At 46.4% G+C, this 14,327-nt stretch overlaps 3 protein-coding genes across 3 annotated transcripts; 1 reads left to right on the top strand and 2 right to left on the bottom strand.

Moving 5' to 3' along the window:
- Positions 1-1,157: 1,157 nt before the first annotated feature.
- On the bottom strand, positions 1,158-1,817 carry GGS22DRAFT_185429 (uncharacterized protein; the record flags this gene model as incomplete). The annotated part of the gene is made up of 1 exon (XM_047964324.1): positions 1,158-1,817. One exon carries the CDS (start codon positions 1,815-1,817, stop codon positions 1,158-1,160), a length of 660 nt encoding a protein of 219 aa, XP_047821882.1.
- Positions 1,818-2,991: 1,174 nt separating this feature from the next.
- GGS22DRAFT_154970 (riboflavin kinase) lies at positions 2,992-4,558 on the top strand. Its single transcript, XM_047960121.1, has one exon. The coding sequence runs from the start codon at positions 3,489-3,491 to the stop codon at positions 4,134-4,136; it is 648 nt and encodes a 215-aa protein (XP_047821881.1). The 5' UTR covers positions 2,992-3,488; the 3' UTR covers positions 4,137-4,558.
- GGS22DRAFT_92781 (uncharacterized protein) lies at positions 4,521-7,360 on the bottom strand. The gene is made up of 3 exons (XM_047968436.1): positions 6,900-7,360; positions 4,958-6,741; positions 4,521-4,893 (listed from the first exon to the last, which is right to left on the bottom strand). Exons 1-3 carry the CDS (start codon positions 7,153-7,155, stop codon positions 4,849-4,851), a joined length of 2,085 nt encoding a protein of 694 aa, XP_047821880.1. The 5' UTR covers positions 7,156-7,360; the 3' UTR covers positions 4,521-4,848.
- Between the last annotated feature and the right edge of the window lie 6,967 nt (positions 7,361-14,327).

Below are 14,327 nucleotides of genomic sequence, written 5' to 3'. Positions count from 1 at the left end.
GGATTGGAGACCCTGCCCCCTTGTTGTCTTTGTAGGTAGGTATGTAGTCGAAGGCTATTCGAACTTCTTATCTTGGATAAAGCCGTACCACAGCGGAATTCTCGCAATGTAATTTCTGAAACAGCGAATAACCCCTTTTCTATCATTTAAACCGAGATCCTATTCTAGGGGTACGCTACTACAACACGCGTACCTAGAATATAGAAAGGCGTGTTCGCCCTGAGTTAGCGGTATGTAAGTAGGCACTCATACCAGAAATATGGAAAATAATACAAGCTAGGAATTGTGTAGTGAATTCAATGTAGAAGTGTAGTTCTATTTTGAACCAAATTTCGAATCTCCTTGGATATGCATTCGCCAGCTTTGTTGCTGAATATAGGGAAACCTCTCAGGAGGGAAAAACCTATAAAATATCCCGAGGTACATATCCCATTCATTTCCCTTCTTTGCACCATAGCGAAGCTTAAATCCTTCTAGTCTAACTTCCAGGTAGTCCTCCGTGGTCCCATAATCCATAGTTCCTAAATTGTCCATAATTCCCGAGTATTCAGAACGAGCGCTCCTTTTAAGCACTCAATTGAAGTATTGGTCGAGTATTTAACAGACCGAGAGCCGCTTGTATGACGATTATTTGTAAGTAATAACCTCATATGAATTTCGGGCGGCTCGAAAAAGAGGGTTGATTCGAGCAAGATCATAACCAGCTCGATCGTTACCAGCATCTGGGTATTTACAGACGTCTGGTAGTGTCGGGGTTCAAGCTATAAGAAACCTGTTAATAGCTAGTTCTAGAATAGGTAGTGTAGATAAAAAGACGTACCGGCATGTGTACCGCGGTCCCGCGCTAAGTCCACATCGTGACAGGTATTGTTTTTTTTTCGGCCGTGGTAGGTTTTCATGGCGGTTGTTGATCTCGTTGTAATTTTTTGGTGATGTACTGTTGCCATTACCGTTGTTGTATGATTTGCTTGAGTGTTGTACAAGCAGCCCCTGATTTCTTCGTCGTCGTCGTGGCGATTGCGGAAGTATCAACGCAGATGAACCATCATTGCTGCGCTGTATGACCAGTTTAGAGTTTTGTTTTATAGAGTAGTAGTGTGTAGTGTCGGTTTGAAGCATTAGAGCTGATAATAGCATCGAAGTTGTGTGGACTGGGACTAGGGTCCCCATCTGTTATAGTTTTGCCAGCATTTTTGGTTTTGTGGCGCTTTAGACCTCAACAGTCTGAGGACATGAGGGTTTGTCCAACGGGTAGCGAAGCGCGCATTTTTCGCCATGTCGTAAAGGAGATCATCTAGACTCTCCTTTGTCATGCGCAATCTTTCGGGGGTCTTGTCGAACTCCTTAAGTGCCGACGAGGGGACAACAAATGTTGCGGGCATATAAACCCAAGATGTCTCAGGCTTTGGGAAACTTCCTCCATCGGCGATCTGGAGGTAATTTTGGTGGTATGATGGTTTCGCCGAGCCAGAAAATGCGCGAAAGGCTTCGCGAGGTTTGCACTTGTGGTGGAATTGTTTCCATGGTGGGAGATAGTTGTTTTCCCTCCCAGAGCTGTAAGCGGATACAGTGGTGATAAGGAAGTGCTTGTGATCATTCGAGTGCTCTAGAATGATAACTGGGTGTTTTGTTGCTTTAAAGTGTAGATAACCGCTTCTTATTAAGTCGTTGTATTCATCTCGTGTGAATTCATTCGCGTCTTTAAGAAAGGCAATGTCTCCATCTTTCCAATCGTGTTCTGTTTTTTGTTGGTCGATCTTTTGATCGATAGGTTGATGCCAATAGGCGAGCTGCGAGTATTTTGTACGAGATTTCATCTTTGTATTGATTTGGAGTTTTTTTGAGTGTAGTCTTGTTTTGAGAGTAGTTTGGTGTGTGTTGATGTTGTGGTAGATGATAAGTTGTGGATGAAATCTTGTTATTTTGAACGATAATTGGAAGCTGTTAAGCTAGAGATGAAGAAATTGAGAAGAAAAGAAGACGATTCGATGAAGGGGGCCTTGGGCCTATTTATATAGAACAGTGCCATACTATTTGAGGCCTAAGTTAATGGCTGACGTCCGTGTAAAACCTGGCGTCGATGAGATGATTTCAGCAGAGTTATTGGGCTCGTGTCAATAGCTTAGTCTTCTAAACCTTCCATCCATCCGTCATATAGTTTACCTAGGTATTTATCGAATCCAATCCCCGGCGTCATTTCCAAGGCGGCCATTTCGAATCCCGGGTTTGAAAAAGCTGTTTGAAGAATGAAGTTCACCGGCCATAGATATAGGATATACACCAGAGGATTATAGGTAAAGATACATACCTCGGTACATGTTATGGATATTTCTGTTAATATTTGATAATTGGAAATTTGAAGAGACTTGAATGGTTATATGTTGAGCACGAGGTATCTGGAGATTCTAGCGCGTTAGGCAGTAGTGATTGACCTATCTAGGTTTCTGAATAATCGATCGATGTAGTGCGTTATTTCTTAAAAAAAAAAGGATAGTTAAGTCTAAATCTTATTATGAGATATGTGGAAGGAATATTGTTGATTGTGGGCAACCTACTTTAAACCTTGTAAGATGATATTGATGTTCAAGCTGTTTTTGTTGTTTCCTCGTTGAATTGAGTTTAGAACCAGAAAGAGTTAAAGTTATTTACGTAATTACTAATCAAAGTTTGTAGTTATTCCAATATTTTAATACTCAAATGATGCATCCCAAACTTACACATATCAGATCAATGAAGAGATTATCATCCCACAAGTTCAACTCACATACCCAGTTTAGGTCCCTTAGTTACCTAGGTACATCAGTAATTATCGCTTGAAATTCGGTGAAACTTTCTTTAGTTGATAACTCAAATTTCATCTACATGAGAGTAATGCTATTTGAAAACAGTATACTTAAATTGAGCAGAGTTATAATTATTCAGATCATATCGTGGAAAGATACAGCATAAATATCACTTACAATGAGCTATGAAATACTAACCAATAAGAATCGAGACGCTTGTTCAAAAGGGTAATGTTACATACAAGACATAAACTGGGAACAAGGTTCTTTCCGAGACATTTTCCAGGGGCAATTATCGATAAGCTTTATCTTATCAATCTGCAATTACATGCCTGCCTAGAAGCAATACAGTGCGGGCGAAACATCGCAACCCCCGCCATGCATTGATTCCATAGACGTCCACGAGTAGCCATCGGATTTTCTACTCAAGATTATGTCACCCTTCGACTTCTAATCCCTTTCGCTTGCACTATAGACCCGAAATATAATACCCAACCAAAGAGTAACTTACCTTCTTTATTAATAGACTTACAATAGACCTCATCGCTTGTCCACGGGAATAATAAAGCCACCGATCGGCACCAAACCCCGCCATCCCATCATCAGCATCATCGCGCCGCCCAATCCCAACCAACCAACTCGAGCACCTACCAACAAACCAACATACCTTACCCGCCCAACCCATCCACAAAACCTACAAACCTCATGGCAGCGGAGATAGAGCGCCCGCGAATCCTCTACGGACCCGCGGGCCCAGAGCCGCCGTACCCGCTGCGCATGGAGGGGACCGTGATATCCGGTTTCGGCCGCGGGTCGAAAGAGCTAGGAATCCCAACCGCGAACCTCCCCGTCGACGAGGCAGCGACGCCATGGATCGCGACTGCGAAGTCAGGCGTATACTTCGGCTACGCATCCCTTGCCTTGCCGCCATCCCACCCCGACCACCACGCACGCCACCAAGGCAACCCCCTCGCCCCAGCGTCCGCGCCTCCCGCCCCCCTCTCCTCCTCCTCTGTTCCTCCCACCGCGCCAACCTCCCAATGGCAGATCTACCCGATGGTGATGTCGATCGGCTACAACCCATTCTACAAGAACTCGGTGCGGTCCGCCGAAGTCCACGTCCTGCACAAGTTCGCCGCAGACTTCTACGACGCGCCGATGCGTCTGCTGATCCTGGGTTTCGTGCGCGAGGAGCGGGACTACCCGTCGCTGGACGCGCTCGTCGTAGACATAAACGTGGACTGCGAAGTGGCGCGGCAGAGCCTCGCGCGCCCCGCCTGGACCCCGCGGCAAGGCGTTGTAGACGGGGCGAGTGGAGAGTTTGATGGATCTTGGCTTGTGCGAGAGGAGTGATGGGAGGGAGAGAAAGAAGGGGGTTGATCTACGTAGGCTAGATCTACGGGCTGGCTACATATTACCTACTCGAGTTAAGTCTGGTCTGCTTTATTTTAGCCTTTGGGGATATAGGCGCATACATACACATACACATATACATACATGGGTATGTAACTGTATGTATGTATCGTATCTAGCATGAAGCAAGCATGAGGCAAGATGTTGGCAGCGTGGGTAAGGGTAAAGTCGGGATTAGGAGGGGTAACGTAAGCGAAGTTACCCGAAGCGGCCCGAGGCATCCAATGCGAAAACTTCCGAAAGCCCGCGGGACACGTGAGACGCCTTAAAACGATATAGTCGCTTTATAGACGTTCTAAGTTGGTTCATTGGTGGTTGAGCGTTCACCGTATAGAATAATAATAGACCGTTCCAAGTTTCAGTTGAGTTATCAGCTTTTAGAATAAACGAAATCCATGGTACTCGGTCGTAGAACCGAAGATTTAAGACCCATGATCTATCCCATGTCTATCTACCTTATAAGCCCGTGAGATACATGCATGATATGACCAGCTCCCGGTAAGGGGAGAGGAGCTCCAAAATGAGAGCTCCATCCAAAACGCCGCCCATGCTGACAGTAGGCTCATTGTATACTAAGAGAATAAAAAAATGAATCCAGAATCATGCATGCGTCTATGTTGTGCATCCAACTATCGGCAACCCCTTATAGCCCCTATACAGCCAATTGGTCCTGGTCACGGTAGTAACATGGTAAGAACTATAATGTCATTAGCGGCTACTCTTTGAATGTTAAGAGTATAATGCATCAGAAGAGAACTCACATTCATAACAATCAACATTGGTATATCAAAAACGTCACGTTTGATGGTCCAGCAGAACGTGCAGTCAATCTTGCCATCCTTCTCCAGCTTGGATATGCCATGTTCTCCGTCTATCCTAGCAACTCTATTGCTCAGAATACTGTTGTTGGCTCTTCGTTCCTTATGGGGAGATGACTCATCGCTACTCAAGCATTCGCTCATTTCTTTCGTTCGATATTTCAGCAGTCGGCATTTTCTTGTCACGTGGCCGCGACTATCGTTGAATGCCAACTGAGCGAAATCCTCGTAAAATTGAATAACACTGTCATCATCCATGAACTCGGCAATGAATACCGGTTGTGTCTTGCCTTCTGAAGCTTTGCCTAGGTCGGGCTGGACCGTTCTTAATCGCGGGGTGGCGTATTCCGGCTTACTTGTGCTGCCGAGGCTACTTAATTCGGATCCCGATCGACCAACATTGGCATTCATGTTGGGCTCTTTGCCCAGCAAAATGTTCTTGGTCCATCCGGTCAGCGCAACAAATTCCTTGTTGACAGCCGCCACCTCCCCTGTCCTTCGGCAAACAATAGTTGGTGCTGAGCAATGCCCCATGAAATCTTCATATTCGAATAGCGTCCGTTGCAAGCATTTTTCCATAAAGATGAGATCTTGTCTATTAAGATTCCGTGTACAAGAAATAAATGAGGGTCGGATGCTAGCAAGTGATTTGGCAATCCGTAGAGTCTTGTTGGCAGAAAATCTCCGCTGAACAAACGCGATCAGGTTGTGGAATCCAGTGAGGTATGGGTAAGGCTCGGTAACAGTGTCGTAAATCGCGGACGGATCTCGATGTCGTTTACCTAAAACTGACTGGGGTCCAAACCGGTTAGTTGAATTTGAAGATTTCGGTTTCGGCCTCGTAGGTTGAACGATTGGCTGAGTGCTTGCAGGCGTGTACGTGCTTGCTGTTGGTGATTTATCGAAAGAATAGCCTGTAGGTTGCGGACTGGATGTGTTATCTGTACTAGGACTAGCCAAGCTATTCGGTGTAGGTCCAGCAGCTGCCACAGCGTACGCATGGGGCAGACCGTGCTGCAAGTTACCCGGATATGCGCCACCTCCACTTGCATCAACACTCATGAAATTGTCAGCCATACCGTTTTCATATACCTGATTATATTGGTTGACGCCATTTCGGTACACTGCCGCGGATCCATAGTTCACATCCGTCCCAGGAGGTTGGGCTACCGCGTCTCTGGGTGGTGTCTCTGCTGCTCCAGAAGACATATGACCAAGCATCCCAAACTCGAGAGCACCGTAGTGACTTCCAAAATTTAGGCCCTCGAGGTCAAAATTGAATATTGCCGGGTTGCTTGGGTCAAATAAAGCTGTCGAAAAGCTATTGTTCATTTCGCCAGACACCTGAGGGACCTGCATAGAACCCATTTGTGCTGCTCTGGACGTGTTCGGCGGCTGATACCCAGGAGTTACCGGAGAATGTTGTCCACCGAAAGACATGTTCTCTGGCAAAGATGCCATCTGACCCTGAGGATTACCACCATATATAGAATATGACGAGGAGTTAGAAGCCTCAGAATAATACGGTGAAGTTTCGGAATTCCCGTTAGAAAGGTGTCTTCCATTTGTTGACTTTGTGTGAGCGGCTGGATTATAGGTAGGCCCTAGAACGGGTCTAAGCGCTTCCGGAGGAGCATCATGAAGATATTTAGCCTTTTTCCGCACACCATCTTGGCAGGCATCGGCAAGACCACGTTTAATACATCTTTGGCAAGGTCGTTCATCTCCTATTGAATAGTTAGTATTGTTAATTATTATGATGTTCTGGGGTTTCAGCGCAATTCACACTGAAACACATGAACTAGCTAGAGCTTGGCTGTGGGGTTGTTGAAACAGACGTGCTTAGATAAAAATCACAGCACATAAACGTAAGGCTGAGACTCACCGCATGTTAGATGCGCTCTCTGGCAAGCATAACAGGCACGTCTAGCCTTCTTTCTCCTTGGGCGATGAGGATCTTTAGGATCGTACTTCTTCTTGACTTCTCCTGAATGATCAGCCCCAGGTTCGGGAGAAGTGTTTTGATCGGTCAATTTGATATCTTCGTCCTTAATAGGTTGTTCCATGTCGTCGTACTCGTTCTCATTCTCGGACATGGCATCTGAGACCTCTGTCCCATTTGCCTCAACGTCTTCCGGCATCTTGTCTTAGTTATATATAAAACAGCTTATTTTCAGCTCTCCACACCAAAGAAAGTGTGTGTCAATGCAAGTCCTGGGGTGGGTGAGTCTGGCGCAACCACACCTCTTTGAATGATGACTGTAGCTGATCTTTACAGATGCCGCGGGAGTATCACAGTGAACCAGGGGATCTTATTTTTTTTTCACCTTCCAAAAAAAAAACCAATATTCCCTATTTCAAAACACTAGGACAAACCTCCCACCGCTTCTTAGCTTCGACTTTAAGCACTGACCCTTAGCTTGAATCGTGGACCAGTAACAATGGACTTGTGGCTTATGCAGGCCAATAGAGTTGCCAGAGAAGGTGTATATGGAAGCTGGAAAATAGCTAGGTGCTAGAGATATTGTATGTAAGACGCGGGCTTAGGTATAATGGCGCTGTACGCTGCCGCGGTGCGACAGCCGTGTCTGGGGGCCGGTACCCCCAAGAGGCCTTGCACAAGCACGGCGCAACTCGTATTCAGCGTTGAAGAAGGGAGGACGCCAATGGGCTCGTTCCCCGTTACAAAGAGGCGTTCCTTGTGCAACGGGGACAAGGCTTGCTGGGACCCGTTCGACGGGTCTATCCGCTCTGTTCGTACAGATCGCGGGGGGTGTTATTTGTTTCCAACAAGAATGATAACGGACCGGGCAACGCGGGGGCACAGGTCTTCGCTCATGGAGTCACGCGGCGGCGGATAAGGCACTGAGGAGTTTGGCTGGGATGATATGCGGGATGCTCGATGGTTATGCAGCTACCCGCGACGTCTGAGCCTGTTCGCATTTGGTACTGGGGCGCACAAAGTTTTGTTTTGTCGTCGGCGATTCGGATATGAAGATAGCCCTAGGGGGCTTATGAGGGGGGAATAGAAGATATGCGGACTTGTATGTACGTATGTACGTTTGTATGTATGTCTAATGTATGTAATGTATGTAATGTATTCTGAAAGTATTCTGGATCGGCGAGTCTATGTAACTAAGGTAACGTATACGCACGTAGTTGAGAAGAGGCTACGGAGTAGGTTATGCGGTATGGGTACGGAAGTGTGGTATGCGTAATTCGTTATTGTTGCGCGGCGTTTCGAGGATGATCGACTATGGCGCGGGCTATCTGATATGGATGCATCTAGCGACTTGAAGATGATCGTCGCGAGAGATCTGAAAGAGAAAAAGGAAGAAGGTAATGTGGATGAGGGAAGCTACCTAATCAAGCTAAGCCCAGGAAGGGTGAAAAAAAAAAGAGGTAGCCCTGGAAGCGGAGCGAGAGATAAAATCCCAAGCGCAAATATGGTAAATGATCAAATATTGATGAAGTTGGCAACAATAAAAATGAAGATTGTCGGTTGTCAAGTTTTACTTTAAACTCTTTAAGCGGGAGCGCCAATCAATTGGTGTTTAACGGTGGTGGCGCAAAAGAGAAAAAGGTAAGGTTGAAAAAGATCCCCATCAAAGGAATGGATGAGGTAGTGAGAGAAGCTGATGTCGACACCAATGACACGGACCCTTCAAAGCTTGGTGAGCCAGCCGACCAGACAGGCAGAGAGAAAAAAGCTGGCGATTGACGATATCGGTCGGTAGAGAGGTGAACCGAGAAAAGAGGGAATCGATGAATTTGATTGGTAGATGGTGTACCGCATTCTCGAATAATCGCCTTCCCTGCCTTCCCTGCCTTCTCATCCTTCACCCGAATTGCGGGGTTCCATCAAACTCTGTTTTGGTTATTATTTCTTCTTATTATTATTATTTTTTTCCTTGATTTTATTTTTCTGCTAGCTTCTCCATTAATATACTTCTCTTTTTTGTACCTAGTACCTAATTTTATTATCTTCAATTTGTTGTAATTCTTCCTTCCATCCTTCAATTTCATTTTCCGTGTTCCCGTTTTGCTTTCATCATATTCCTCTCATCGCACGTGAGCATGATAAAATTCCTAAGCCGAAATAGGGCTGGTGTTGCGTAGTGTTGCGCGTGGATTGCCCAAGAAAGCAGGACTAGAATTTATCAGGAATAGGGACGAAAGGGAGAAAGCCAAGTTCACGCTAGACCTAAAGTTGCAAGTGCTAATGCAGTTATTGTGGTTAGTCGGAGACCCGCAAGGCCAAATCGACCAGTCAGGCACGGACCAACCAGCGCCAAGATTAATGCCAAGGATATCGATTCGAACCACGATACAAACTCGAATTACTAACTAAAAAAACGTGAGAACCTTGCACGACATCATTTCTAAGGTTGCTTTCTCATCCCTCCTTACCATCATCATTAAGCAATTGCCAACGCCAGCCTTAAGCCCCGACAGCCGACAGGGCTCTGTGCCGTTTGATCGTTTGATGCACCACTTCCCCAGACGAGCACAATTGGTTAGCTTGGCGATCACAGTCACCACTATATCGAACATCAATGATACGCCGATATCTTTGAAGATATGTACGTACACACATCTAGGTATCCATGGATACATTCATGTAGGTATGTAACAATCGAGGCGCTGATCCTTTCGACGTTCCCATGATCCAATGGATGTCGTTGTCCCTTAGGAATTTGGAGTAATAGGTACAACACATCGTGCGTCTCGCACTGGTTCTTTCCCCCCCTATTTCCCCTCAGCTATTTTCAGTTATGATAGGAAAGGGACAGTGTCAGATACAACGATACAACGATACAATGCCAACGTTCAAGGTTCTTTCCATCAATAGCAAAGTTTATATAGGTACGTACACATAGAGATTGGAAGTCGTCAGCAGGCACGAACCAGCTTGAAATCGAATACCGATTACTCCATTGATAAATATGACTCCATCAACTTTGAATTTCTCCATATTCACATTACAACCTCTGTAGGCAAGTATCATATTCAACTTCATATCCGGCCAGACTTTTTAATTCTCCGCCTTCGATGCCTGTTGCTACATACATGCTACATACTACATACTACATACCGCATACTACATGCAACATATTGTATACATAATACTTCATCGCAGATAAAACTCCGTACGCTCATTTCTTCCAATTCCAGTAGGTTACTACGCCGGTCATCTCAAATACAGAACACGTATACACACTCTTTAAGAAGGAAGAAATTTACACGGGGCCACTACAGATGGACCATTAATGGGCCATCGATATCTGCGTATATCCAATAACAACAACAACACCCCCAAATTAACCCCCCCGCCAAAACGAATGGCGCTCTATACGTGCATAGCATGGCTGAATACATCAGCACAAGCGAGGCGATCTCTCGTCGAATCATGGTCCACGTATCCGTTGTGCCGAGCCTAACTAAGAAGGAAGATGCACGATGCAGTGCCGAAGAGTTGACCCCATCGTGGGTCAAACTACATGCGGCATGCAGTCAAAATTGGATGGACCCAATCAACATCCAACCGACCAGTTAAGATCCATTCGGTGATCAGCCAAGAATCAGTCGAAGCTTCTATTGACGCGTCACTAAAGTATTGCCGTACTGGAGTATTCAAATCGAGGGATGTTGATGATGAACTGTTACTACATGCTACACACATGCAAAGGTTCCTTAAGGGACGCGAACATTATTTGCAGATTTCGGATTTCGTTCTCGAGCCTGCTGCTACGTCGGCCGCTCGCCAAATCTTAATGAAACAGGCAGGTCGCCGTGTTGATCTAGAATCTTGAATCTTGCTCCAGAAGAGTCTATCCATCTCGTCTGCTGTGTTGTCCGCGCCCTCCTATCGCCAACCTTCCCGAATTCTCCGGGGTGCCTGAAGATCTCCACTGCACGAAACTGCAAGAGACCTTCAATCTTTCGTTATGACCACTATCTGGAGGCAATCACGAGCGATCACCCTCGGTACGACCAAGGGAGGCCGCATCCGACCTTTTCGATCGACCCTTCGCCACTATTCTCAACAGACAGGTTGCATCTAATCTGTATACCTCTCGCTTTACCCGTCGCTCTCTCGATGAAACTACATCCAACGCACCTTGACGCAGGTTATCCGCATATACTAATTCAATATAGTCTTGTCCATCTGAGATCGCTTACCCAACTCTATGTAGCCCACGGCGCCAATCGTCCGCTCCTGCAATGTCGTGCATCTGCATGAATAGCGCACAGCTATTCCTGCGGAATGCAACCTCACTCAAGGCTTGTTATTCCCCTGTATACCCGTCATGGATAGTGGACGCGGTCCCTTTCGGCGCTTGTCCATTCGCGTCTTTTTTTAACGCCGGCACCTGCTGTCATCATAGGATATCATAGGGCATATCAGCCCTGCTCTTGGCCAAATGAACTCGGGCAACACAGCATGTCAATCCTTTGGAGCACCATGCAATAGTACGAGCCAGCTATACTCAAACTCCAAAACCACGGCATTTCAATGGCCCAAGAGCTTTCTTTTAAAAGCCGCGAATTCATAATTAAAATCACGTGTCCCACCTGCATACGACCCTCGCGCGTTGCAATATGCTATGTGTTACGCGAATCGTGGAGCAAGATGGTAAAGGAGATGTAAGGGAGGTAAGGTAGGAGGCACATTGCGACTTAAGTGGTTAATAAAGTTTTTTCAACCAGCTGTTGGATTCTAACTATGGCAGATGTTCGAACACGCGGCACTCAATAAGGACCAACGAACCCTCCACAGAACCAGCTGAACGGCTACAGGCTTCGTGCAACTCTGGAAAGGAAGCGCTCCTCCGAATGCGGTCCGGTTCAGCGCAGCATAAGCGGTCCTATGTACTGCCGACCGTCTAAACCATGGAAGCCTATTTTACCAACATATTATGGTTGTCCGTGGTAGTATCACACATGATGTCACGGTTCCAAGCATGCCCGCATACGATGATCGCGTTACCTATAATCAAATGTCCTACCGTTCACTCTAACTAGTCGCACAGAATATTAGCTTGAAAAAAACTGCTTCGGAGATGTAAGATCACAGTGGCCCGCAGTACCCTGACAAAGCTATTACAAACAAGCTATTTCGAGGGCGTTCTTTTAACCAAGTACTCTGTGCTTGTTTCACCGACCAATACTCTCGGTTTCTATACAAGGGTTGCTCGCACCGGTAGTCGACATCATGATTTATGTTGGGTCTCGAGGCTTATCTTCCTTGGCAGCATTTAGACGATCCCAATGCTGCCCTCTGGATCAGACAAGACCTTGGCAATTGCTTAGAGGCAACGAAGTTGAACGCTGCTTCGTTACACAGAAAAACCCCTCCAAAAATAGGAAAAACCCTGGTCTAGCCATTGTGGAATATAGTCGGACTTCCGTATCATGCCATCACCATTCGAACAATTTCCAACTTGGTCTGTTTTGCAGATGATGCAAAAGCCGACCCCACACCACTATGTGAGATGAAAGTTCCTATCACTGCTGCGATTTTAAACATCAGCTAGGTGATACCCAAAGACTTGGAGGTAGTCATTGTGTCATCGCCTTTAAGCGTGAGACGAACGTAAAGCAGGCAACCCACCTCACGGTGAGATACTTCATCTTACCTGAACGGTACATTCATTAGCTATCCTCGTACATCGGTTATGGGCATGTATTGAAAACTTGATACGAGGTTACAGAGCCGCCGCTGAGGCTTCTAGCAATTAATTAACACACGCATGGCCAAGTAGTTGAAAACACGAGCCCAGTTTAGGATCCGCTAATAAGATAATCTATGATTGGTCCCGACAAAGTGGAAAGGATGATTAAGGAGATGGTTTGATGACTGGCATACCCGGGCAGAAGCATTGGTTATATGGGTGGCGCCGTACATTGCATATCAGACGAGTTTGGGCGAGCCAATGGTCTACCTAGCCACAAAGCTTGACATTACTCGGAAATGAGGTGGCGCTCGATAGAATCCAGGCCTAGAACAAGAGACAAGACAAGAAGGACGTTTACTGTCTATGGCAGGCACGCTTGCCCAGAGGATTAGGCATTGCTTCCGATCACGACGGCCGCAACATGATATTCCTACGGCATCAAGCGACGTGTTTTCTTGGCATGAATACTAGGCGTCGGCCGTGGAATCCTCCTTACGGCCGCAGAAACAGACCGCACTAAGGCAGGTCCTGTTCCCTACTTTGCATCGTAGCTACGCACACCACCGACTCTACTACCGGTACCCCTAGCCATGGTTCTTCCAAGATTGGCACTAAGGCTGACTTCTTCGTCATAAGTGGTATACATCCACCACAGGAAGAAGGAAAAGCGGTTTAAGCACAAGCTGCATCCTGCATTGCTTTCAAATCCCGGTTTTGGATTTCCCAAGATCTGTCAAAATTCTTCCTTCTCGGGAGGTGGCTACATACGGTACATGGCGTTCAAAATAGGCCGACCGAGGAAGCAATTTGCGAACCGCCACCAGCTGTAGTCTTGGTATGGTTTCAGACGGCTGAGGCGTGATAAGATCACTTCTTATCTCGATTGGAATCAGAATGTGCCGAATCAAACAGAAATGGTGTCTGCTAACCAGGTTTTTTTAATATAATAGAGCCACCAATTTTAGGACCGGAGCATAACTAACGACAAAATACACACGTCGATCGGACTGTCTTTGGACTCGGGCGCAGTTTATTGTCTACACGGTTAGGTAAAGGAGGTGCAAAGGCGACAACAAGTAGTCGCTACAAACGACATGTCCTATGTGAGCAGATATTCAGCTAGCCAGTCGGTCTGATCACGCCAATCTTGTCGCTCTTCCGCCCCTCCCTCAGCAATCGACCGGTGGCTAGTCTGGCCCAAATGGCTATCTAGATTGCCGGGCTTTTCAGCCTCACAATGTCCGGGACCGATTCAGCTTACCATCAGTATACGCGCCGCACCCGTACTTGCATAGCTGCAAGTTCGTTCCTTATCCTGACCGAATTCGTTCGAATACCACCTTCAAGTGTACAAGAATATCAAGCTATTGCATTGCCTCCTATAAGTTCCCCGGACTTTCGGTACCGTATCTAGATTTCTCAACCGGTCAATCTGACAGCTTACATATTTATATGTACGGTCAGCCGCAAATGCGACGCTGTGGCGTGGCGACGATCATGTAAAAACCTATTGCAGATTCGTCAATGCCCCATCAGCCTTCTAGAGGGTCGTCTCCCCCCCACGTTCCTAGTGCGGTGTGTGAGATGGCTGGCTTCCTAGAGGTCAAAAAGCTATATATCCAAAGCCACACCGA

Source organism: Annulohypoxylon maeteangense (assembly GCF_022496945.1).
Source record: "Annulohypoxylon maeteangense strain CBS 123835 unplaced genomic scaffold GGS22scaffold_3, whole genome shotgun sequence".
Taxonomy (NCBI): Eukaryota; Fungi; Ascomycota; class Sordariomycetes; order Xylariales; family Hypoxylaceae; genus Annulohypoxylon; species Annulohypoxylon maeteangense.
Note: the sequence above shows the minus strand (reverse complement) of the source record. Positions and strands in the feature narration are given on the sequence as shown.

Coding starts and splice junctions, on each gene's coding strand:
- GGS22DRAFT_154970 (XM_047960121.1), top strand. CDS start 3,489: ATGGCAGCGGAGATAGAGCGCCCGCGAATCCTCTACGGACCCGCGGGC.
- GGS22DRAFT_92781 (XM_047968436.1), bottom strand. CDS start 7,155: ATGCCGGAAGACGTTGAGGCAAATGGGACAGAGGTCTCAGATGCCATG. Junction 6,742..6,899: donor GAGAGCGCATCTAACATGCG/GTGAGTCTCAGC, acceptor ACTATTCAATAG/GAGATGAACGACCTTGCCAA. Junction 4,894..4,957: donor CAATGTTGATTGTTATGAAT/GTGAGTTCTCTT, acceptor ATGACATTATAG/TTCTTACCATGTTACTACCG.